This window comes from Stegodyphus dumicola, chromosome 12 (assembly GCF_044657685.1).
Source record: "Stegodyphus dumicola isolate Sdum_Otavi_A_Nest chromosome 12, ASM4465768v1".
Taxonomy (NCBI): domain Eukaryota; kingdom Metazoa; phylum Arthropoda; class Arachnida; order Araneae; family Eresidae; genus Stegodyphus; species Stegodyphus dumicola.
The window spans coordinates 4553658-4580763 of NC_140779.1; the positions used below are offsets into that span (position 1 = coordinate 4553658).

At 30.7% G+C, this 27106-nt stretch overlaps 1 protein-coding gene across 1 annotated transcript in view; it reads right to left on the bottom strand.

Moving 5' to 3' along the window:
• Positions 1-10535: 10535 nt before the first annotated feature.
• The window catches only part of LOC118196759 (heparan sulfate 2-O-sulfotransferase 1-like), a 39297-nt gene continuing 22726 nt past the window's right edge, over positions 10536-27106 (bottom strand). Inside the window, exons 4-7 of the mRNA XM_035368217.2 lie at positions 24677-24815; positions 15656-15753; positions 14598-14755; positions 10536-10956 (exon numbers count right to left, since the gene is read on the bottom strand). Of these exons, the coding sequence (XP_035224108.1) occupies positions 10736-10956; positions 14598-14755; positions 15656-15753; positions 24677-24815 (616 nt within the window). The 3' untranslated portion in view covers positions 10536-10735. The remainder of the gene's footprint in view (positions 10957-14597; positions 14756-15655; positions 15754-24676; positions 24816-27106) is intronic.

Here is a 27106-nt window from a genome sequence, read left to right on the forward strand (position 1 = left end):
ATATGAATACTTAACATACTTTGAAATTGGGTGGTTTTGAATAATTACAAAAACAAATGGTATAAAATTTTGTAAATTCAAATACTTTAAAAATATATACTTTATCTTTTTTTATTGATTTGATATTAAATAAATTATCTATTTACTTTAGAATTTTGAAACTGAGAAGAAACAATATGCTAGCATGCATGAAAAGATTTAAACTAGTTTAACACAAATGAGCTAATTTTTCAATATGTCAACTCTACTGTAATTCACAATTTTAAATAGAAAAAATTAAACATAATTATTAAATTTAAATAACTAAAAAATTAATAAAATAACAACATATATTAAGTTTTTGTTAAATCCTTAGTTAATGTGTATGCTTATGTAATCAAAGTAAAAAACTTATTTTCATATTAATAAATATGTTATTTATTATATACTTATAATAAAGCTAAGCAACTTTATATAGTATCAAGTTCTCTAATAATTAAAACATTGCAATATATTATCATACTTATCTAATAATTTTTCAAATAAAAATATTCTAACACTAAATATAAGAAGAAAAATTTAAGCATTACAATGAAAAAAACTTAGACTTCATGAAAGAAATTTCGTAATTATCATTCAAAAACAATGGCTGGAGAATATGTAGATTATATCAAACAGTTCTTGGAACAGAAATATGTACGTGCAATTTTACACTCATTGTTAAGAAAAAGCTATTACCATGATATATTAATGTAATTGATTTTAATTTGATACCCCTCCCAAAAATAATGGTTAAGTTGAAATCAATAATAAAAAGATCAAACTGGGATTAATGTTTAAGATAATTTAATATTTTATTTACGTAACATGGAAATATAAGCTTTAAGTATTATGTAAAAAGTTTAGAATATAATTATGCAACATTAAAACAGCACAACTGAAATCTTATTTATATATGATATTTTAATAGCAACTTGCAGTTAAATAGCAATTGTTTACGGAAAACTTGGCAATTTGCTTAGTATGCAAATATAAATCTTTATTGAACAGAAAATGTAGCATTTGGTCAGTATTTTTCCAATTTCTCTTACAAACAAGAGAACTATGGTTTTAAATGTAATTGATATAAGCATACGATCAATTTAATGATTAAAAGAGCATACTAATTTTTAAAAAGAAAATTTTCATTTTTTATATTTTCTTTTACAAAAGCTGATAAAAATAATTTAATTAGAACAGACGTCTTATAAAAGCTGCAAAGTATACTTTTTTAGTTTTGCAAAATCACAAATATTAAATATAATGCAACATTCTATAAAAATCAACACCCAATTTCATTAAGTGATTATATGCAATACTTTCAAGGGAAAAAACTTCATTCAGAATCATTTCAATCATAGTCATAAAATCAAGAAAAAGATAGCAATGAATGATAATCAAGAATAATATATGTCATATATAAATTATGAAAATCTTTTTAATGAAATTTAGATACCATTTATAGTTTGACTCTTAATCAATAACCTTCAATTACATTTTGTGCATATGTAATATCTCAAATATCTCATTAAAATACTGTTACGAATTTGGTATTTAAAAAGCTAATGTTAGTTCAATTATAAATTAAATGGTTTTATTTCTCGCGCAGTGCAGCGCGTGACGAATATTAAAAGAAAGCTAAGCCGGAAAATTGAAAATACAAGAGCGCGTGCATTAAATAAATAAATATCTCTTTTTGATTTCGAGAAAGTACTGGAAAATTCTAGCGCGTGATTTTAAAATCTTATAAAAGGAGGAAAACATCTCAGTTTGTAGTAGTTGCTTAGTTTGTTGTTGTTTAGAAAACTACTGTTGTTGATTGTAGCGAATTCGCGGATTAGCGTTCTTTAGCTGATTTGAATTATGTTCTATTGACATTTGAGTAGTTAAAAGAAAACTACTGTGAGATATTGTAATACTGCATGATAATTTGAGAAAATTTAAGCATTTTTGTTGTGATAATAATAAATTTTTGTTCATTTTTCATCGGACTTGTGCATTCATTTCATAACGAACCCGTACGCACGCAACAATTTTTGGTGTCAGGAGTGGGGTTTGAATGCCAATAACAAGAGCGATGGAAGAACAATTGAGACAGCTCATTAGTGCTTTTGCTGCATTCCAAGAAAAGATGGAAGCTGGCCAAGCATCATTTAAGGAAGAAATGAAATTGGGCCAGGAATCCGTTAAGGAAGAAATGAAATTGGGCCAGGAATCCGTTAAGGACGAAATGAAAGCCGTTCAAGCTGGTCATGAAGAAATGAAAAGAGAAATTACTTGCATAATAGAAAATAAATTTGAAGCTATGGAAGGCAGAATTGACGCAGTTGAAAATAAAGTTGGACATATTGAAGAAAGAGTTTCTTCGGTGAAAGAAGAAATAGAAGAAAGAGTTTCTTCTGTAAAAGAACAAATTGATGAGAGAGTTTCTGCACTTGCCAAAGAAATGGATACTTTAAAGAAATTCATAGCGTCGGCAGGGAGCAGGAGTGATGATTTTAAATTCTTACCAATGCCTGCTCGTCCACCTCTGAAGCTATCCACATATGATGGGAAGACCTCCTGGCAGGTGTATAAGACACAATTTTCTATCGTGGCGGATGCGAATGGATGGGATTCCCAAGCTAAGGCCTGTCATCTCGCCGCTTCTCTAAGAGCCGACGCAGCGGATATCCTTCAGACTCTTCCCGAAAACAAAAGGTTAGATTTCGAAGCTCTGTCCGGCGCTTTGGGGAGAAGTGTTTAAAAGACTACAGCAGGCTCCAATTAAAATCTCGTCAACAGAAGCCTACCGAAACACTTCAGGAGCTCGCCGCGGATGTTGAAAGGCTGTCCCATCTCGCCTTTTCGGAATGCCCGACAGAAACAAGGGAAATCCTGTCCTTGCAATACTTTATCGACGGCATCCGAGATACTGAAATACAGAAAGCTCTTCGAATGGCAGATGTAAAGGACATAAAAAGCGCTCTGTTGTACGCCATGAAGTTCGAGGCAGCCCAGCAAGCAACTAGTAGAGATCGCTACCCAGTTAGAGCTGTGCGAGTCCATGAGCCAGTGGATCAACTGATGGCTCGTTTAGATGATTTAGCCAGACAAGTCAAAGATTTGATACGGAGTAGGAGCGAGAAGAAAGTGGCTCTAAGGTGTTGGAGATGTGGTAGTGAAGGTCACCTAAGGCGGAATTGCAGAACACCCCAGGGTACGGAATATAAAGCAGATGATTTTACCAGACAAGTCAGTGGCTTGAGACGGAACAGAAGTGAAAAGAAACTAATTCTAAAGTGCTGGAACTGCGGAGTTGAAGGCCACATACGCAGAAACTGCAGAACACCCCGAGGTACGGAAAATAAGACCATTTCCCAGCAACAACGCAGCAAACAAATTAGTGACCATATCAAGGAACGGAGGTTGCCAGATAGTGAAAAACCTTGTTTTAAAGCTCTTAAAATTTATACAGTGAGTGGCAACAATAACGGACTGTCCATCAATGGGAATATCGATGGAGTTCCTTGCAGTATGATCATTGACACAGGAGCTAATGTTACCATCATTAGGAAAGATTTAGCTGAACAGTTTAAAGATAAACTTATTTGGACGCCATCCTGTGTTACCCTTCAGACTGCGTCTGGTGACAAGATCGACATAACTGGGAAGTTAAACGTGAAAATCACATTTGGAAGTGCCGCCTACCATCACACGGCATATGTGGCGGATATTACAGATCCATGCATACTCGGATTGGACTTTTTAAGGAAATACAATTTTTCCTTAGACTTGAAAAACAACAAATTGCTTTCAGGATCTAAAGACATGACTATCCATCCTAAGAAGGGATCCTCACCTGGAAATGCCGACGCTTTGTCCGAAAGAACCAGCCGAAATCATGCTAGGGTCGAAAAGAAACACCAGACTACCAGCTATTCGCCATCTCAGATGCTCTTCGGTCGAGACCTTCGTCTGCCTTGTGACCGCCTGTTTGATCGCCGTACGGATGCGCCTTCATTGCCTGAGGAACACATCCAAGATGTCAAGGCCCGTTTTGAAGTGATGCACCGTTCCGCACGAAAGCGAGTGAACTTGGCGACGGAGAAAGTGGAGACCAGATACAACACAAGAGCTACTGAACATCAATTCCACGAAGGAGACAAGGTGTGGTTGTGGAATCCGACTCGACGGAAAGGACTTTGTCCGAAATTACAGTCACCTTGGGATGGGCCGTACACAGTCCTAAACAGGCTGAATGACGTTGTGGTTCGGATTCGTAAGTCTTCGAACTCTAAATCTAAAGTCGTTCATTACGACAGGTTAGCTCATTAGTATGGCCATAGTACATAATGTAAATAATTGTAAATAGTATAAGACCATGGTCCATTTTGTTTTTAAATGTGTATTTGATAGCATTTGATTTGTTTTATGTATTGCATTTATTGTTCATGTTGTTTATTATTGTAATGTAATGCTTTATTAATGCATTTATGCCACAGTTGTAAGTTTTGCTTCCTGTCCAGGGATTGTACTGCCCGGGACGTGCAGTCCTTGGGAAGGGGGCAGTGTTACGAATTTGGTATTTAAAAAGCTAATGTTAGTTCAATTATAAATTAAATGGTTTTATTTCTCGCGCAGTGCAGCGCGTGACGAATATTAAAAGAAAGCTAAGCCGGAAAATTGAAAATACAAGAGCGCGTGCATTAAATAAATAAATATCTCTTTTTGATTTCGAGAAAGTACTGGAAAATTCTAGCGCGTGATTTTAAAATCTTATAAAAGGAGGAAAACATCTCAGTTTGTAGTAGTTGCTTAGTTTGTTGTTGTTTAGAAAACTATTGTTGTTGATTGTAGCGAATTCGCGGATTAGCGTTCTTTAGCTGTTTTGAATTACGTTCTATTGACATTTGAGTAGTTAAAAGAAAACTACTGTGAGATATTGTAATACTGCATGATAATTTGAGAAAATTTAAGCATTTTTGTTGTGATAATAATAAATTTTTGTTCATTTTTCATCGGACTTGTGCATTCATTTCATAACGAACCCGTACGCACGCAACAATACAATCAGTAAGACATTATTTGTAAGCAAAATAAAATCTTTTAGAAATGTAAAACAGATTTTTACGGTGGATAGCTATAATGTTATCCAGTGAAGATATAATAAAAGACTGCCTTACATACGACTGCTGAGTTTTACAGATAAATGTTTTGTGTCATAGCTATATATTTTATTAGTCTCCAAACTATTATATGCAAGAATAATCCTCCAATGGAGTTGATAAAACAGGCAGTTTGGGGAGATAATAATATACAGCTAAACTTTTCATGATAAACACATTAAATTTTAGCAATTAGAATAAGTTTACAAATAATACAGAATGAAATTAAACTAAAAAGAATTTAATGAATATTTTGCTGCATTTTTTACTTACTTTAAGGTGAAGAGGATCATATTTGTGATTTGCATTTAATATTTCTTACAGTTGACCAAGTTTCTAACACATTCTTCAAATTAGGATTCATAATTTTTATTGTTTAGACACGATGATTGATTAATGTTAACAAAACAAAAACAAATACTGTACACTGAAATATATTCAAATAATTTTGTAAAATAACACTAAATTGCCATTTTTATGGTAAAATTTTTATTTATATTTAAATATTTTTAGTTATATTTGAATACTTTTATCAATTTTCTATTTTAATGAACTTACTTGCAAAGTTTTTTAGGCATACGAATTTTTTTTCCATAATGTTTGCTATATCTGAACTGTGATCCAAAAAGGTACTTCAGCTTTCATTTTACCACTGGAAACAGAACTTACTACTCTTTTACGCACAAAAGATTATTGTATCTTTTCTTATAATGCTATAATTTTTTTTAAAAACTAAATTCACCAAATTGCAAAAATATGGAAGAAATTTTTTAGCCAATGTTACTACCAATATATTTATATTTTTCAAATACAATTAATTATAATTTATAGTGGTAGTAACTGATCAAGTTAACAGAAGAAAAGTTTTACTGGTTTTTAATAATTCAACGATTTTAGAGTTTTGGGTGATCTTTAACTTTTTCACTAAAAACTAGATAAATGTTGATACTCATATTAAATTAGATGTGTGGGACTGCCAGTTTTTTTCAAAACCCTTCTATGCTTGGATGTGTGCTGGTAAGAAGCACCGCAGTCATGGTGCTTTAAATCCATCTTTTGTTACTAAGATTGTAGTGGGAAGTCCGTAAGAATGGTAGCTGCTGAAAAATTTCATAAAATGTCTTTTGGAAGACAACTGTAATTGGTGATTGCCACTGAAATTTCGAAACTCTTAAGATTTTTAGCTGTAGTGTGATATATGCAATTAATTTGAATTTTATTTTTTATTGAAAGTCTAGGAAGACTTACAAAAGCAGTGTGGTCTGTGGACATTTGTGGCCTATTTGTGGTCTGTGGACCAAAGACCAAGAACTGCTGCCCTAAAGCACCACAGTTAACATTTCGATTTCTTAGGAAAATTCACATACAAAAGGCAAATTTAGTTGCAGGTTTACAATCAGATCTATTTTTAATACAAATCGTCAATTTCATTTACAGACATTACACCTCGGAATAATGATTTTTTTGTAAGAGAGCTTGAATTATACTTTGCTTCGAGGTTTGTAAATGGGATGTCATATAACAGGAATGGAAATATTACTCTAGAAAAGGATAAATTAGCCTGAACTAATATTTCATTTTTCTTCAAAACAAGACTGGTATTTTTCTAAAATTATTTGTTCTAATTACTATTTATTAGAACCAGTAAGTATACTGCTGAGATCTTTTCTTCTTTCTCTTTTTGGTGTGGCAAACAACCATAATGTATGGCAGGAAATTAGAATACATAAAAATATTTTTTTTTAATTTAAGTAGAAGCTGTCTCCCCTTTAAAGTAGAAATGCAAATTTCATACTTTTCCAAAACTTGAACACTGAAACTAATCATTTTTAAAAACTGAATTAGTAGAATTTTTTTATTGTGTACAGTTTGCATCTTAGTTATTTTTGCTCTTCCAAAAACATCAAAAAATGAATATGTAAAGTTACTTAAATTACAGTAGTAGTTATAAATGCAACTTGCAGCACTAAAGAAAAAAAAAAGATGACAGTCTTCAAAATGCTCGAAATGTACGAAGCATGAATGTAATTTCCACCTTGTAAATAACAAAAATTTAAATGAAGATCACTGTTTTATTCAATGGGACATGGCATAAACATAGTCATACGTCACTGTACATTTGTTAACACTAAAAAGGATCTTTGTGCAGATAGTTTTGATTCTGCAAAAATTTCAAAGGATCATCTAATTTGATTGAAATGGTTGCTTACAATTTTTTTGGCAATTTATTACAAAAGTCTTCATTTGCATAAAACAGCTGATCAGCTGTTTTTTTGACAGATCATCGCAGAATGTGAGAGGAAGATTATGCAGCTCAGCAATTAATGCTAACTCTGCATGATTTGGTCTATTTTTTGTCTTACTGTTATTATATCACATATTTTTTTAATATGCATGGTGTACATATATGAGTAAAAAACGGAGCTGGATTAAGCAGTATAAGTACGTGTTTAGTATCATGGAAAGGGGGCACCACAAAAAGGTCCTCAGGTATTTATTTAGGAAAGGCGGCACAAAAATTTCCATTTGCCAGTCTTACCATGGAATGCATGATGCAGCTAAACTAAAACCGAAAGTGAAGGAATGAAGAAAAAACTGGCACAAACATATGCGAGGGCTTCAAAATGTTTTAAATGCTTAGGGCCTCTACACGTCTTAATCAGGCTTCAGTAAAAACACACTACAAGGCCAAGTGCATGAATTAATATATATATATGAGCTTATGCTATAGCTACTAAGTAAGAAAATAAGAAGTTATTTATTAGAACAGTTATTCAATCTCATAGGTAAAGAAAGGAAATTAGAAACTAAATAAAAAGTGAACTTTAATGCTATCGTAGTAATTTTATTTGAACCACACTAGCACTGACGTTCACTTTTTACTTAATTTCCTAGTTTTCTTTCTCTTACTAATAGATAATCCAACAGCTGTTCTTATATACATATATATATATATTAAGATCAGTCAACAATGTTATGAACCAGTCATTAAATATTATATATATTTAAAATTTATTTACAAACTTAAAACAGTCACTATTGTTATGAACGAGTAAAATTATTTGAATCCTACCATTTGGTGTAGGCACAGAAAAAGCAGCACTCACTACTTTATACGTTTTAAACATTTTAAAATACCACCTTTAAAAAAAATTTAATAAGCAAAATAAAGAACTTTACAATACAGATCAAATTTTAATTAAAAAAAAAAAGAGTTTATGTCCTAGGTTTGGTCGTGGTGGCTAAATGGTCTGGCTGAATTTTAAAGGGGGAAGCTGGGGTCAGGCAAGGAATCCTAATGTATAATGTCAATATGAACCAGTTATCATAAGAAGTATAAAACCTTCCTAAAACAAATGACCTTAATATACATTGATTACTATAATCTAAATTAAAAATTCCCCACCATTGGATAATAATTTTAGAGATCTGCTGCTATTAGCTTCAATCAAACAGATAAAAAAAAAAAAAAAAAAAAAAAAAAAAAGAGCAAATCTGTTCAAATAAACTTTTTAAAGCATAAAACCGTTTTTAGCATTCTTGCTCAGCAGCTGTTGATTTTCTCAATAATGAATCATCATTCCATTACAAAATAATATACCTTTCTTTTCACCTTAATTCTCAAAGTTTAAAAAAAAAAAAAAAAAAAAAAAAAAAAAAAAAAAAAAAAAACAAGGCATGGCTTGCAAACTTAATAATAGGTAGATGAAAATGGAAGAGAGGAAGGTAAAGCAAAATTTATCTGTTGGCCACCACATATGTGAGTAATCAGTGTAGAAGGCAATATACTATTTCTCTCTTAAGCAAACATTTAAAAATATTTTTAAAATTTTCTTATGTATTACAATTACTGTTAGATTATATATTAATAATAAAAATAAAACAGTATCTCTGCATTATAACATATGATATGAAAAGTACACATAACTTCTGTTTCAGAACAACAAAAAAAGCAAATTAAATAATCACAAACTGTGCATTTTGCATACATAAAGAGAATATTCAGCCCTGGGAAGAAATTAATCTCGTACTAAATCAAACAAAATGTTAATTTTGTAATAACTTTTAAATACATTCATATATATACATATTTTATATCTATAATTCTATGTATATACAAATGACTTATGAAAACAACAAAATAAATAATTATGTGAATAATGATTTTAAAAAGTAAATAAAATTAGGTCCACCTTGAGCTACAGCACCTCATGAATAATAAAAACTCTTAAAATGTGCATTAAAACTGATATTTAGTTATGTTGCCTAATTTTTTCATAACCAGTAAGGTATAAATGCAGTTGCACTTACAATAAAAAATGCCTAATTATCTCAAAATTAACAAATAAGAAAAACATAGTTGCCAACCTTATGTGAAAAACTGGAAATTTTTTGCATACAGCAATGACATGATTTGACAAATTTGACTAGAACTAAGTTCATACAACACAATTCAAGTTATTAAATTAATTTAACATAATTTTGATATAAAATGCATTATTCTGATATTTATTTAAAATTTTATTTCAAGTTATATGTTTTATCTTTGTACATGTAATTTTATAATTTTCTTAAAATTTTATATCATGAAAATCCCAGTAGGAGAAACAATTTGTTATTTTGAGAAATGTCTTTATACAATGAAAATAAAAAAAATTAACCTGCATATAATTATACAGATAAACTTAGTAATGCATCATTTACAGATTTAAAACAAAATCAAATGCCTATTAAATGTTAGTTTTATTGTATTGTATAATAGGTAAATAAATGCAAATATTTCAAACAACAATCAAATCTTCATAAATACTTCACTATAATGGATTAAATTACTTACTCCATAATGGATTAAAACAGTTTGGATTAAAGAAAAGTGAATCAGAAAAACTACTCCAAAAATTCATTTGGAAAAAAATAAATTTGCACAGCAGGAGTTTCATTTAAATGTGACAATGTTTTGCCTTTGCCCTTTTTTGAGAATTTGTCATCAATTTTTTTTTTTTTTCCCTAACATTTCTTTTTCCTTCAAAACTTGGTGATCAACAGTTCTTTTAAATGTACCTTTGAAAGAGATAATTCAAATTTGAATAAATTAAAAACCAACAGATTTGGAGATTTACAGAGCTATCAAGAATTATGATGAAAAATCGGGAATCTCCCAATTTTGACAGGAGGGTTGGCAGCTCTGTAAATGCAGCTGCATTTATGCAAAGCAGTTGCTGGGTCTATGGTATGTACAAAAATGTAATTACAGTGCTTCAAAAAAGTTTAATTCACAAAACTGTGCTTTAATTGTAGATCTAATTGAACTAAAACAGATGATGTGCACATCAAATTTGCAAAATTATTAAGTACACATATAGAAATATATAAAATAAAAATTCTCAAGTTCATTTAATATTAGCATTTCTTTACACTGATACTTTCTTTTTAAGTAAATGTTCATTCCTTCAAGTTTTGATTTCAATATTTTAAGTTGCAGTCATCCATAATATAATTTTTCAAAAATATTTTTTTTTGTTTTGTTCCCTAATAATAATTGTGTGACCACCACATATCCATGCAAGGTTCTACCTTGGCCTGATTTTTTCATACATAAATTGCTGTCCTTTATCTGATACTAAACCATCCTTTATGGTTAAAGTTTTTTTCCTGATAAAATGAAACTGTTGCAATGCAAAGTCATAAAATTCATTTTCCATCTGCCAAATGCGTGAAGCTTGTATTTTTGAAATTGTTTCCGGCGATGGACTGACTTTATTGTATGTCTTACGAAGATGAGATTTCTTTCCTAAAGAAAATAAAAAAAAAAACCTCAGAATAATATAAAATGAACTTCTCATTACATATATGCATATAAAACAATTATTTTTAAACACAGCCTTTATGAGAAATAATAGCTGTACATAACTATCCCTTTTTAAAATATTTTATTTAAATAATAATGTTTTAAACTGGTAAAATAAGAGAATGAATATTATGATTTTCATTACTTATATTTAAATGTTTCCTTTAAAATATCTTATTTTCTGGCATACAAGTTGAGTCCAAAAAATATCCCATAAAAAAAGACCAATCCACTTATATTCAAGACATAAAATATGATAATCATTTTTATTTATATTTACTAACCATGTTAATGTCTGTATTGATGAAGTCACTAATTAGTTAATGTCTGTATTGATTAAGTCACTAATTAAAGATTTATCATTCCAAATAAAACATTAAATGAAAAAACACTCATAAAAACTGAAGACAAAATTTTAAATCTATATTTATGAAATTTACTTATTTATCTTTAATTCATTGATGCATATTTAAAACCAATCATTATCTGAAATTAAAAGGTATCAAAAGGACATCTGAAATTAAATCATACATTTATTACATTTTTATCTTTTGCTGCTACTATTGCATCATTGCATATTTTCTTTCCACAAACCGATTACACAAACTAAATTAATAATAATAATCTTGAACTGGATTCAATCCATTTTAAGAGCATACATGTGGCTCAATATATCCATTATGAAATTTCTTAAAATCTCCTTTTTTACATCTTCAAAGTCTGGCTTCTTCTGGCACTTATTTTTTAAGGTATATTTTGATTCTGGCACACTTTCTAATACTATTTTTTTTCTTTTATTCTTGGATAAGTTTTCTGTTCATAACATAAGTTTCTAGATGCTGTGCATTGAGGGTTGACTTACATTTCAGATATACCTACATGATTTACATGTTAAATATTCCTTAAATTTAATATAATTTTTTCTAACTATTTATGGTTCATAACTCTGCATTTCAAATGTTCTTTCATGATATTAATTTTATGGCACTTTTCTTTTACAGCCATATCTCACATTTTCAGTGCTACATTGGCCTATTTTGGCTTAATTTTTTTCGTACACCTTTGGCACAGTTTTAAATGAAATAGAACAATGAAGAACAGCGCCAAAGAAACATTCTCTTAATTTCATGATAAAATCTTTCAAACACTTTTTCTTCCTGGTAGGCTATGGTTATTTGATTATCAAAAGCCACGAGGGCTATCTGCATAAGAGGAGGGATGCTTTTGTGGAATGAAACTGGCTTATATTCACGTTACATATGGGAAGAACTACGAAAACCAAACATGCAGCCAGCCCATTCGCCCAAGATCGAACCGATGCGGAAATTTATGTAATAACCAAAAATTGATTGAATAATGCATGTAATAAATGAGAATTTGTTTTAAAATAAAGCAAGGTCATTATTCAAACATGTTCATGCTACATTATTTACAGTATTTATTCAAAGCTTTGTATATCACCATTCAAATTCAGCCTGGTCTCTTTTATATAAAGTAGGCTGTAGAAGACAAATTTAAATTACTCAATTTAGTATAAATGAATGAAAATCTGAAGAAAATTTCTTCAAGTCATAAATCTTCCACAATGATGATACTGCCTGCAAGCAATATCATCATTGCGCGCACAATTTTCTTACAGCTGACACATTCTATTACAATCTTTTTTATTAACGTCTTTATGCACATAAAAATTCCAGTCTGATCTGCTGACTTACTACCATTAAAAGATTTTCACAGATTACACTCAAATTTGTTTTTGACGTTTCCTGAAAATGAGACTACCTTCGAAGTAAGTATGGCAAATTGTATTTATGGTTTGGTTCACAGCTTTCGCATTATAGCTTATCTGACTGATGCACTCAGAAGAATAATTTTTATTTTTTATTTATTTTATTTTGTTTTTAACATCAAATGTCAATTTTAAGTACATATTTCTACAGATTTCTATTAATGTACTCATTATTCATACAAAATTAGTATTTTTTAAAGCTACTATGAGCAACAATAAGGTATGTACATACTGTGGTACTAAATAACATTCTATGCTGTTTTGATCAAACTCTATAGGTCACTGGTACTAACTGCAGGAACGGAATAAACTATTCATCAAATCTCCATATCTCATACATCCTTACTGATGCATGAGAATGAACTAGCAAATGGACAAACCAGGGAAGTGATATCTGCTGTATTATGAAGAAGATGTGAATATCCTGGGCATCATATAATTCAATCATGGTCTTGAAAAATACTGAGCCAGAAGTTTGCTGAAGGAAGAATTTGATATTAGTCTCTACAGTAGCCATGATATATTACTTGCTATTGAGAACATCTGAAATTCAGAGCAGCTAAAGATATCTGTAATAATCAATGATGTCCTACCCCATCATGCCTTTATTTGTTCATTTCAGATTGCAAGATGAAAGATGGCTGTCATTTTAGTCCAAGTGAAAATGGTATTCATCTGAAAATATTTCATGTCACTGTCTATGTTCACGCTCGCATTTTATTCTAAGGTCAGGAGAATGCTGTGTAAAAGGATGCTTGCGCATATTTCTCTGAGTAGTAGATGCGTCAGGCTGGGGAGGCAGACAATACTAGGTTTGTAGCAATGCTTCAATGATTTGTTAATATTGGAGTTGCTCATTCTGTCACTGACATATGGACAGGACAATGACCGGCACTGGTGGCATGGTGCTGTAATCCAAGCTGCTTGGAGGTCTGAGCTGCTGGACGGTGTGAGGTTGAGAGTTCTGTTCTCTGCTTCTTTATGTTGACAGGCATCCATACTAAGCAGTATCAATATGGACTGGATATTTATTATCTCTTAGCCTACTGTTGAATTTTGACTCATCTGGTTCTATGTTCAACCAACTATTTCTACATCTGTATCACTGTAATAGCATTATGACCCATCTAAGCAATAATGTTGAGGCACAAAAGCTATTCACACACGCAGATAATTCGTTTCTATTAAAAGAATGAATGTTCACACTGAAGAATTATGATGAAATCTATAGCAAAATTTTCACTGATGATGGTAACTACATGTGTAGCCCTTTGACAGCTATGTTTACACACTTTACATGACCATTCATCTGGTCATTCTATATGTATGATCATCTGCATGCCAAACTGTACATTTTTTTAAAATGTTATTTTATTCTGCTAATTTCTTCATGATACAGAAATTTTGAAAACATAAGTGCATATATAAAAATTTAAATATACATAATAAATTATTTGTTAAAATTTACTTCAGATAATTTTATAAAATAATAGTAATAATTTACAACAAACCATTTAAAAAACCATATTAATTAATATGAATAATATTCCAAATTTCAAAAAATCAATAATTTCTGTCAATTTTAATTGGTTACGACCACTTTTTACCACCAAGAAAGTAAAAATTACTTCTGCTTGCATTCCTTTGATGAAAATAAATCATCTCAACAAAACAGAAAAAAATGGCACAGAATTAAGAAGGCCAGCTTCTCAAAATTCAATAAATGTTTGAGTTAAATTTTAAGAACTACACTATACAAATAGCAATAAACATAAACTATACATTTTTAACTCACCTTCTACAAAATAATTTGTAGCTCCATGGAAGAAACGTGGTAATGTAGCTTCTAAAAGAGCAATAAAATCTTGCAATTCTTCAGTAACACCTACCAACAAATAATGCTGCACAAGATTGAGTTTTGCTTGCAGTAAAGCCCATTCACTTCCTGGGACCCTAGAAATGTAACATCTATTTGAAAATCACATATTTAAGAAAAATTAAGAATTCTACAAAAACTCAGTCACTATATTTCAGATCATGTTCATGAATATACACAAACTGAAATGTTTAAATTTATATACCAATTAAAAAAAAAGGTTTTGGATATTAATAAACTAACAAGCATAGTTTCATACACTGCCATAAAAATTTTTCAAGAAGGAAGGTCTTATTCACTGGATATTACAGAATTCATGTTCTAGAAAACAATTTCAAATTTCAATTACTGGTACATAGCGAATTCATATCATTATCTGCACAAATTTAAATTTAAGTAAAAATTATTACTAGTCCAATGAAATTTTTATGACACTTAGATAATGATTCCAAAATAATAAAGCTGCAAATGAATATTATTAATGCATTCTCAATATTTAAAAACTTATAAACTATTCACATGAAAATGTTTTCAGCATAAAAAAATGTAATAAAATTATAAATTAAAGAATACTATACACCAGTAAATCACAAAAGAATATCACTGAATGACATTAAAGGAAAAATAATTAACCTTGAAATATTCTTATTTATTTTTTAACCAACCCCTCAATACGTCTGAAAATGATGGTAAAAATCCCAAATGTTGAAATAATTATCTTGTGTCATATGGGAATCAAATTTTTGTGTGTGCATGCTTTTTTTTTAATAATCTTTTACTGAACAACAATTCACATTTTTTTACTTAATTAATTTAAATTAACATCAGTTCAAACTTGAACAATCATAATTTTAACAATAAAGAGGCAAGCCACATTTCAAAAGGAAAAAACAACTTATCTCAGTCAGAACAAAATTTTTCAATGTAACTAAAATATTAAATAAAAATATTTCAATAATACAACAGAGAAAACTTACCAACACTCAGCATAGTGCCCACAAAAAAATGGCACCTGAAGCCACATGTTTTCAGGATCACAGTCTTTCTCTCGTTTCTGAACACAGTCATCAAATGACTAAAATGCAAATTAATCAAAAAAAAAAAAAAAAAAAAAGTTCAAAATCAATTAAATCATTTTAATAAAAAAATTTATACAATTTCAAAATTATTGAAATTACTGCTTTTTATTTAACAGCACATGTGAAACTTCTCATACTGGTTAGCTCTGAAACTGGCAAGCACTTGTAAGAATAATAAGAACATAATACAATAATAATGGTACACAACACATCTTTAATATCTTGACTGTCAGATTTGTTTGAAATCGTAACTAGCTATCTTTGGTAGGTTTCACAATACTTTGATGTTAGCAATCCCAAATATTGAAGAGTTGTTTCATAATTTTTTAAACATTACTGCATTTACTTAATAATAAAATCCCCCCCTTTTCCTAAAATTTGGCAGGGTCTTATAAGAGAATGGTATATGAAATTGCAGAATAAGAGGAAATCAAACTACATAGAGTAATTACACTTTAAATAGAAAACAAAACTTATAGGTAATACAATAGCCATGTTTTGTTAAGCGATTTCAATGTAAGCCTGAATCCACTGTACTGATCACTGGTATGTCTGGAAAAGAAGAAAAAAAAAAAAATAACAATGTATCTCTAACAATATCTTGGAAAACAGCTAACTGTACTGCTACTTCAAGGAGATTCTTAAGGGGCCATTAAAATTCTTTTTATTAGACAAGACAAAATAAATATTCGATTAAATTTTTATTTCTTAAATTCATCCTAAAATGCAAGGATGGTCTTGTATTTTAAGGGGCCATATTTTTAAGCATGCTAAGATATGTAATATGTCACATTACACTGCACAATGCTACCATACAATCATCATCCACATACCTTCACAAGTGCTGTTATTGAATGACATATTATACTGCCCCATATTAGAGACTGTCACCATAAATCTGACCAACAGCATTGATAATCATGCACGTCCTTCACCTTAATTTTATTTTAATTACCTATTTAAATTTATTTCACCATTCTACACTAATGACCTTATAGACGTTCACAAAGGATACATAAAGGATGTCCATAAAGGTCATAGTGTAGGACCTAACCTACCCTACACTATGATCTTTATGGACACTAGTGACCTCTGATTTAATTTTATTTTCATAATATAAATATAATATGTTATCACACACAAGAAACCATCAGATTTCTAAGTAATCATTTACCAAAGGCTTTGAATATCAACACTGTCTTTCAGTTTAATTCTGATATCAGAAATGTCCTTAGTGAAGACCCTTCAAAATGTTTGCATTTTCCTGTTATGTTATATTATTATGCATTTAATATTCAGGCAATTTGGCAGCTGTTGCCATTGCATGAAACATAAAATATTTAACCCACACAAGACCTCACAAATAAACAAGTCTACATATATTGCCATTTAGCCCAAGATTTTTAATTTATTCTTCAAATTAATGAATTTGCAATTACTTCATAAACGGAGAGACTTAAAAGCAATAAATGCACTTTGCAATAATTACTGTGCTGCAGCACTGCTCAGTGACAGTCAGCTTCGCATTCATGTACTTTTCAATTCAGTCATATTTTTCAATAAAAATTTATTTTAATAATCTATTTAAATTTACTTTGCCACCTATACCAATATCCTTCAACCTGAAGGTCAACAAAGACCAACAACTTGATCATTTTCAATTTATATTAATAATCTGTCTATCTGTCTAGCTAACATAGTTAAAAATACATTTAATTTATAATATGTCCAACTGATAATTTTTATCAACATTTTAATTGAAAAGAATTTTAGCACTTTTAATCTTCTAATGATATACCATACAGGTACCTGTACTTCTTCATGCATTTTTCTCTTTTTTCTAACAAATTTTATCTTCCAAAAATTGAGAAAGGAATAGTATGGCAGTGATTTAATTTTCGAAGAAAACAGTTGCGGTAAGAACATCACAAATGAAAAGCAGTCATGGATAAACTACTGGTAACTATCACAATATTACTTTTATAAAGGAAACCTACATTCCAATAAGAATACATTAATATTAATATTACAATCTCATGAATATTGAGCAGATATTTGATTAGTAATACCTGATGCTAACTGAGCCAGAATGCAATGTATCTGCCTCAATTACTTTGTAAAGGCCCAGAGACACCTTACATGAATGAGTCTTAAGCACAGTTCCCAAAAGGGACACTGGAGGAATATAGGAGAAGGGAAGGGGCTAACAAAAGGCCTGAATTTCGAAAAATCAAAGATGTCAGTAGTTGATAAAACTACAGTGAGCTGGAATGCAAATGATAGAAGCAAGGTGGAAACACATTTGGAAAGTTTCTGAAGTGTGAGGAAATCTGCCACGTCCAGGCAGTTTAACAAAAGATCTGTACAAATATATTTCAAATGACAAATGCTAGGGAAAATAAAATGAATGAAATGCTAACATAAACTGAATTCCCTGAATAAAAATAATAAACTGAATACAATTTACCAATAAACTAGCCCTCAGATGTTAAAACACAGCAACAGGAAAATGGTGCGTATATTTTTAAAATTTTCAGAATCTAACATTAAAAGGCCAGGAGGAAAATATGCAAGGGGAAAAATATACAAGGAAATTCCATATAACAGTGATCTCAAGCTAGCAGTGTCTGTAGAAATTTTACATTGCCCACCAGTACATTTGATGTAAATTAATATTATTATTACGATTAATTGTGACAAGAATTTAAAGAAAGGTTTAAGATTTTTAGTCCATTTTTATATTTTTTTCATGACCATTAAAAATGAATGGGAGTAATACCCCAGAAAATCTAGAAATGGAGTACTGTGATGTAAACCTCATTCAAAGATTTGAAGATGCAAATTTAATTCATCTTTTTTTCCTACTTTTAAAAAGAAAAATACCCACAGTTATGAATTTTTGTAATGAGAATAATCACTTCACTTGGGAACACATTTACAATATGAAGTTCGAGATCTGGACAACCAAAAATCTGGAAATATTCAAACCTCCAGATCACAGGACTTTTTTTTTTTTTTTAAATTTTTTGCAAAAAGGAAAAAAGAGATTCTAAGGTAGCATATGCTTATTGTTTTAGCATATGCTTAAAGATTAATGCATGCACAACCATCAGATTTTCATAATAAAGCATGTGGAAGGATTCTTAACTTTACTTTGGCACTAAATAAAACCCTTCTGTGGTGAAGAAATATAATCATTTGTTACCATAAATCTGTATTGAACAATGATTTGGCTTTATAACCACTTTCTGCTTGGCATACATCTCAAACCCAACATGCTATTGAAATTCATCATACCTACCGAATTGAGCAATTACAAAAACATTTTTGGGGGGCAAATGATATTATCCCATATTTCTGAGATGATATTATACCATATTTCAAGATTTAGATAATTCTTAACCTTTTCGCGACGGCACACCTTTGTTTAAGACGCTCGTGCGGGACAGAAGAGAATCGAAGGCAGTCACTGTACAGGACGAAGGTTTTGCATCGCTAAGCCTAATATTATTAAAAAAATCAGAAAAACAAAAGTTTTGCTTCTAGCATCATAATTTTTTGGTTTCATTTTAGATTACTACTTGAGCTCTTATATATGTTAAAATTAGCACTTAAAAATTTTTTTTCTTTATTTTACATGAAAATATACTTAAAAAATTGCTTATCTTGTAAAATAGTTTTCGGAAGCGCTATTCAAATTATTCCAAAGTTTTAATTGATAAAATCCATCAACAAAGTTTAAAATTAATAAAAAGAACACAATAAAGACTATTTACAGTTAGAAGTAACAAAATTTAAAATGAAAACGAGTGTGGTATCACTTTCTAACTCTTAGAAAAAGTATTACATTTTAACTCTTTAGAAAATGAATCAGTACTCTCATTTGCATGAATAAATGGTTCACTAACCATACGAGGGTATTCTTCCTCTGATAAATAGCACCTTCCCGCCATAATACACTGAAGGTGAGGCTTTCCTAAATAAAAAAAGAAGGAACGCAAATATATCTGAAGGCAATGCAAAACGTAAAAAAAACTCCGCACAGTAACCCTAAAAGACCCTATATAGTAGAGGAAAAAATAGAATTAAAAAAAGGAATTGGATATAAATCAGATACAAAAATGTTTTCATTAGCACACAGCAATTTAAAGAGCCCACCTCTGTTTACACTTTCCCTTCGCCCCCCCTCAAACAGCTGATGAGTAAAATACGACAGTCAGGCAGAATATATCAAACTCAAGGTCATGAACCTAAAACTGTGTTCATTTCAAAAGTAATGGACATAGGATGCCATCTAGTGGACTTCAGAAAAACGTTCCCCCTTAAAATGCATATAGGCATCACCCGTCCTCTGAATGCAATCTCTACTAATGCGTGGATGGGACACCTGGCTGTAAGAGACGTTCTTAGGGAATGCGTATATGGGACGCCTGTCCTGAAAGGGTTAAGCATATGTAGGAAGTAGGTATAATAAATAACTAATTAGACTTAACTTCCTTAGCATGCAAGACAATATTTAGCAGAACAATACATCTCTAGTAACCAATCTCATGATATACCACCAATAATGTATAAGAGATCGTAGCTAAGTTTTTTTAATAATTGTATGATAATTTTAGGTAGTGCAAAGAAAAAGCAAAAAGAATTTGTGAAGATATGCAGAGAAATGGTAATAAATTAAGAAGACATAACAGAATTTTTTTATCATAATGAAAATGCTGCCCCATCAATCAACTATCAGATGGTAGAATCTGTGGTATAGTTGTGAATCCAGAAAATATTGCTACCAATACCGAAGACAGTGACAGAGAGGTCGTTTGTCAGTCTCTTAGCATGTTTACATAGCTACTCTGTGTCTTAAGAATCTAATTACTTATACACTTATTTCTAATGCAATCTTTTAAAATTATATTTCATTTTAAGGAAAAGAAAGTAATATACTGCTTGATAACAATTGCATCATGCAAGAAAAACCAATCTTATCATGCTCCTTATGGCTTAAAGTACTGAATTATTTTCAAATGTTATACAATATGGGTCTTGTGGGTTGTAAGTTCTAAGATTTAGTGCAGTCAAGTGAAACAGTGCATAACAGCAAACACTATGCAGAGCAGGATATTAGCATAATATGCATAATTGTCATTTATCTCCATTTATAAATTATGCAAAATAAAACATTTTCAACATTAAATCAAATAATAATAAAGTATATCATACACTAAACTATATTGCATAGTTTAATAATGCAAAGCATACTGCATGTTGTTTTATGAGCATCTTCCTTCGTAAAGTACCTCTGAAAGTAAAGGGCTCCAACATGTTGGTTTAATCCATGAAAGGCAAGTTCAAAATGAAAAAGTGCAATTCTTATACTGTATAACACTACTTCCCAACCTACATATACAGAATTTTGAATCAAGACTAACCTACATATAACTACTCTGAAAAGAGGGGCGAGAAAGGAACATCTTAAAAGTAAACAATGAACAAATAAAATACATTAGCTTACTACTGTATAATATAATGTATTGTTTTAAAAGTTGAGCAATATAAAAAAATCATCCAATTTCCTTGTTTTCAAACCAAACAAGAGATTTCAAAGCCCTTGGAGCATCCTTAATGTCTTACACTTATAAAGTTGTAATAGCACAGCACTAATGAAAATACAAAGAATGCTAGAAATAATCTGGCAGTAAATGTAAAATAAAAAAGTGTGGGTACATAAGTAAAAGAAGATGGTGGTCAACTGTAACCTAAAAGCATATATAAGGTTTCATACAGATCAACGCTAACACCAAAATGAAGATTGCATTACTATAAAAAAAAAAAAAAAAAAAAAAAACTTTTTGTTTTTACAATAGAATTTCCTTATGAATTGCACACTGTTATGGAATTAAATCACCGATGAACCATAGTTGCCAACAGATAGGTTTCTTCTATCTATATTGATCATTGCTGCAGATTCTTACGCAATATCACTAATTACAATTTGCTCAAAAACAAAAACTTGAATTTCTATCTGCTATTCCAATTAAATATTAATTTCCATACTATTGCATTAATATTTTTTCCATTCAGTAAATAATACATGAGATATAAAATTAGAGTCATCCTACATATAACAATTTCATTAATTAAAAAAACACACTATTTATTACACATATTCTTTTTATCATTCTCTGTCATTCTTTTCCTTCAAATACACACAAACAAATAACAGTTACAGCTAAATAAAATGGTCATCCGGATTGGTATGAAATATAGTTGAATATACAAGGTGTGGCTATAAAATTTCTTACAAATAAGAAAAAGATTACTAAACTCCAAATAAATTTATCTCTTTCAAAATAACTATCAGAAGAGTCTATTGATAAGGAATTTGGAATTAACTGTTTGCAAAATACATATAACATTTGATTAAATATCTGAGAAGTTTTCAAATCTCTGTATTTCTAAAAAAAAAATGAAAAGATCAGCAGGCTATAGATATATCAGGAGAATATGGTGGGTAATTTATCATTACAATTGAATGTTCAGCATGATACAGTTGTACAGACAATGTTATAAGGTGCCTAGCATTATCATATAAAAGAAGTAGAAACCATTGCTCAGAATCAAAAAGTTCCTTCTTGACTTACCTTATCCTCTTTTTTTTTTTTTTTTTTTTAAATCAAAAAAGCACCTCATTGGTGCTGTTGTCATGACTAATCTCACTTATTCAAGATCACTAATCACTAATCAGAACAAGCCCACGAATTTTATTGTGGCAAGGAGCACAAGAATCTGTCCATCATTGACAAGAGCTTTGAGCATCATACAGGTGACAATAGGACTTTGTTCACTTTCACCCAATTTTGCAGGAGAGATCCTTGAGGACGAGTTCTAGAATCTTCCATCCCTCTATCCCTGCCACAACCTCTCCAAGGGGCTTTTCAGCTTACCATATATTTTAAGTGTTCCCAAGTCACACAGACATTTTGTATACATGCCGCCTCCAGGATTCAATCGTGGGCCTTTGATATGGCAGTTAGCATAATTAATCACTTTTTCATCTGGGTGGCAGGCAGCATCTTCTTGTAAAAAATATTGATTAACTGTTTAATTTCCAGAGATAAATTCACAGTGAATAAATTCTTTATAATAAAAAAAAATGCAAGCAGCATTACTCATTCTTTGATTTTGACATTCCTGCCTTTTTTTTTTTTTTTTTTATGTCAGAAGACAGTCCTTTCTACTATGCACTTTGTTTCTGGGTTGTATTGTAGACACTAGGTCTCCTCTTCTACTATGACACACTTAAGAAATTGTTCTTCTGTCTTGCAGTAGCATCTGCAAATTTTCACAGCAAGCTTTTTTTTCTTCTTCTTCCTGTTCTGTCAAAATCCAAGGCACAAATCAAACCCACACTTTTTATATTTTTAATTAAAATTAACCTACAGCATTCTTTGCTTATCCAAAGCATATCTGAATGTTGCTGAGTTGTAACATATTTATCAGCTTTTACCAAAGAACAGGTTTTCTTCACATTTTCCTCATCTGTAAAGTCGAAGGGCTCTTTGACGCTTTCATGCCCACATCTAAAGTGGTTGTACTACTCATATATTCAAGTTCCTGATAACGATGCATCACAGTATACTGTTTGAATTATCTCTAATATTTTGGTAGCAGATTTACCTAATTTGCAACAAAATTTACTGTTGTAACATTGTTCCACCTCGAAGAAAATTTTTTTGTATGTCTTCTCAGTAAATGAAAATGACTCTGGCATTCTGATATGCAAACAACACAGTACCCAGTTTAAAAAGGCTTTAACAGGAGTTGAGATGTCACATCTATTCTTTCACTTAATTTTATCATTCGGTATTTGAATTTGTCTGGTTACTTTATGGGCACACCTTATACAAAAAGGACTGGAATTTTCCTGTCCTTTGATTACCAGACTTGGACTGGAACCAGCATTATGTGCAACTCGTACTTAGTGATGCATGTTCTGTTGATGACTTGATTGACACAGTCTATTATGCCTGAAGAATATTTGGAATGGTTTCTCAATTTTAAGAATACAATCATAATTACAAAGGCTTAAATCCAGAGTGTATGATGGACGGTAGAATGTGTTTCATCCCAAATAAAGAACAAATCAACTACAATTTACACTATATACACCCAAGCACTCTCTTGCAAAACAAAGGGAGGATTCTGAAGAAAGTATTATTGCTTCTTTTGACCAGCTAGTGTCAGATTAAGCTCCAAAAATAAACAATTATACAATACATTGATAATATGTTTTTGAGATAAGGTCAGCATTAGGATAACATCATCAAAATCTTACATGAGAATTACTATAGCTGTCACAATGTTAAGGTTTTGAATTCTTGTGATAACCTATAATGATGTTAATTAGTTTGATTGACATTTCAATTTGGCCAGTACAGTTTATGCTTCATCCAGCATAATAATATGATACAAGAAACCCTCTTCTTCATGCTCATAGTATCCCAAGAGGATTTTGAGCAGCATCTCATTGCAATTATATCTACACTTTTAACAACGTCACTATTTCTGTTTCAAGAACATTGTGGCTACACAACTTAAGAACACCTAATCAAATAATATTGTTTTGATTAGGTGTACTCTTTTGGTACTGTTTTGTTCATACACATAAATGTAATTCTGGAATCAGGAGTCTTCATTATCATGATGTAAGTTACACAACAAACATGTAGTACGAGTGAAAAGCACTGGTTTGATTTTAAGGCATACGTACAATTAAAAAAAACTCCATTTTGTAAATTTTTGTATTACCTGATATTTTACATGCTATTTTTTTTGGTTCAGTTTTTGCATTAGTATAATAAAATATATGAGATTTATTCTCATTTTTATAAAATTAATAGAGTATTTAGGATTCTTACTTACCACTTTGTTACCTTGTCGCCTCCTTACTACATAAGGTCGGAAATCATCTCCGTATCTCAAGAAATAATAATAAGATACTAATCTGTCCAATGGTTTACGTATAATGTTAATGAATATGGGCTTCTTTGATGCACCAAACCTTGAGGAAAAAACAGCTTTTCAATACTGATATTTACAAAAATTATATACATATATCAAAATCGCAATAACAATCTTGTACTTAGCTTAAGTAATTAATTAAAACAATCGATTTCGAGGGCAGCTAAAGGTCCCTCCTCCTCAGGAGAACGAAATTTCTAGAAAGGGTGAAAAAGAAGAAAAATAAAGCATTGGAAAGGAGTCTCAGAAACACGTGGTCTTTATCACAGTACTTACCATAGTCAGAAACACGTGGTATTCGTGTTTCTGAGACTCCTTTTCAATGCTTTATTTTTCTTCTTTTTCCCCCTTTCTAGGAATTTCGTTCTCCTGATGAGGACGGACCTTTTACCTGCCCTCAAAATTGATTGAGTGTTTTAATATACTTACACTAAATACAAGGTTATTATTGCAATTTTGATTGTCACATTGACGTGTTTCTCTTCTTTTCTATATACATATATATTTTAATTTCTTTTAAGCACTTAATGAAGTTACACAGAAACATCTTAAATAGAAAACCAATACTGATAAATTTAATAAAATAAATGAAATGTTTAAGACAGTATGTATTTTCTAAACTTCTTAGATACAGTACAACGTCTTTAATCCAGACTTGTCGGGACTTCGTTGATTCTGGACTAGGGTTTTTTCCGGATTATAGATCATCAATTTAAATCTCGTAAGATGCCATGCAGAAATTATAAAATTAAAAATACGAAACCGTAATTTATGAAATAAAGAGCAATTATGATCTAAAGGGTATTAAAATTTACAAAAAAAAAAAAAAAAAAAAAAGGCTTAATATTTATTTGTTTACTTTATTAAACATTTCTTTCAACACGCAAATGCATAAAGCATTACATTACGCATAGTCAAAATTAGAAAATTGCAACCAGAAAAGTATTTGATGTGTATTCGTGATATTTATAATGATGAGGAATTTGATTTAAATCATATCAAAGACGGAGTACATCGAGATGAAATACTACATTTAGTAAGGAATTATAAGCTGAATAAAATAAAAACATCTGCCCTGAAGATGAGGATAGTGTTGATAGATCAACTTCCAGTTCATTGCGCACCGCGACGTCCCCCCCCCGCAGATCAGCGTGAAATTGATGAACAGACTTTGGAACGGTTAGTGAAACAAAGGATATGCCTTTATCCATTTTTTGCAGCAATTGCACTTTTGTGTTTGATGGAGATCGAAACATGCTTTCGCTTTGTAGATCTTTTGGCAGCTCCAGAATCGGAAACTTTTTTTGACATAATCGAAAGTTCAAGCTTACTTTTTATAAAATTGCTCTTACAGTCTGCAAAAAATAATAAGCCGAGTCCAATTAGAAGATTAAGGAACAACGCAATCTGCAACATTAACTGAAATAGATAATTAGATAATTTTTGCCTAGCTTATACCGTCCGTTATACATTAAACGCGAATGTGTAAACATATTATGCGCATATTATACCGGATTAAAGACTTTGTAATGTATAATGAAAGGCTACATCTTAATATTTACAAACACTAAAAAGCATTAAAAATGTTTAATATAAGTAAATAATAAATGCATCTATAACAAAAGAGTTTTTGCGTTAATATACAGGGTTTGTCCTGAAAGTAACTAGATTTATATTGGCATACTTATTGAAGACATGAGGAAATAAATTTAATAATCTTCAAAATAGACCCTTTGTGCAGCCACACAGCACTTCCAGTGATGTTTCCATTATTTGTACACCTTTTTGAACTTCTCTTGCAAAATATTGCAAAGATTCCTCACCACAGCCTGTTACACATCTTTTCTATCTCTTTCACTTAGGGGGAAAGGATAAATTGCAGGGAGAGAAGTCAAAGTTGTAGAATGACTGTGGTAGTATTGGCACTTTTTTTTTGGTCAGAATCTCTCTCACTGTCAAAAAAACTACAGCTGAATGCATTGTCATGATGGAGGATCCAGCTAACAAAGATCTTGAGAGAAACACAAATTATGATTTTTAAGTCCGGCATTTAAACATAAAAAAGCTACGTTCACTGTAATTCTCAAAGTGGAGGGTCAAACGCTTGGTGGCTGACCAATTTTGAATTGAGGAATATAAACAGCTTTGTTTTGGTCTGCCATGCTTATTTGAGCCTTCTGGTAGAGTAATTGCACAATGTACCATTTAAAACATTGTAGAACATTTGAAACAAGTTAGTGTGAATGTAAAAAACATAGAACTTTGAGAATACACTAAAGTTAATTACTTCCATTAGCTTCAAACAACTAATTATAGCATTGTCAATTTTTA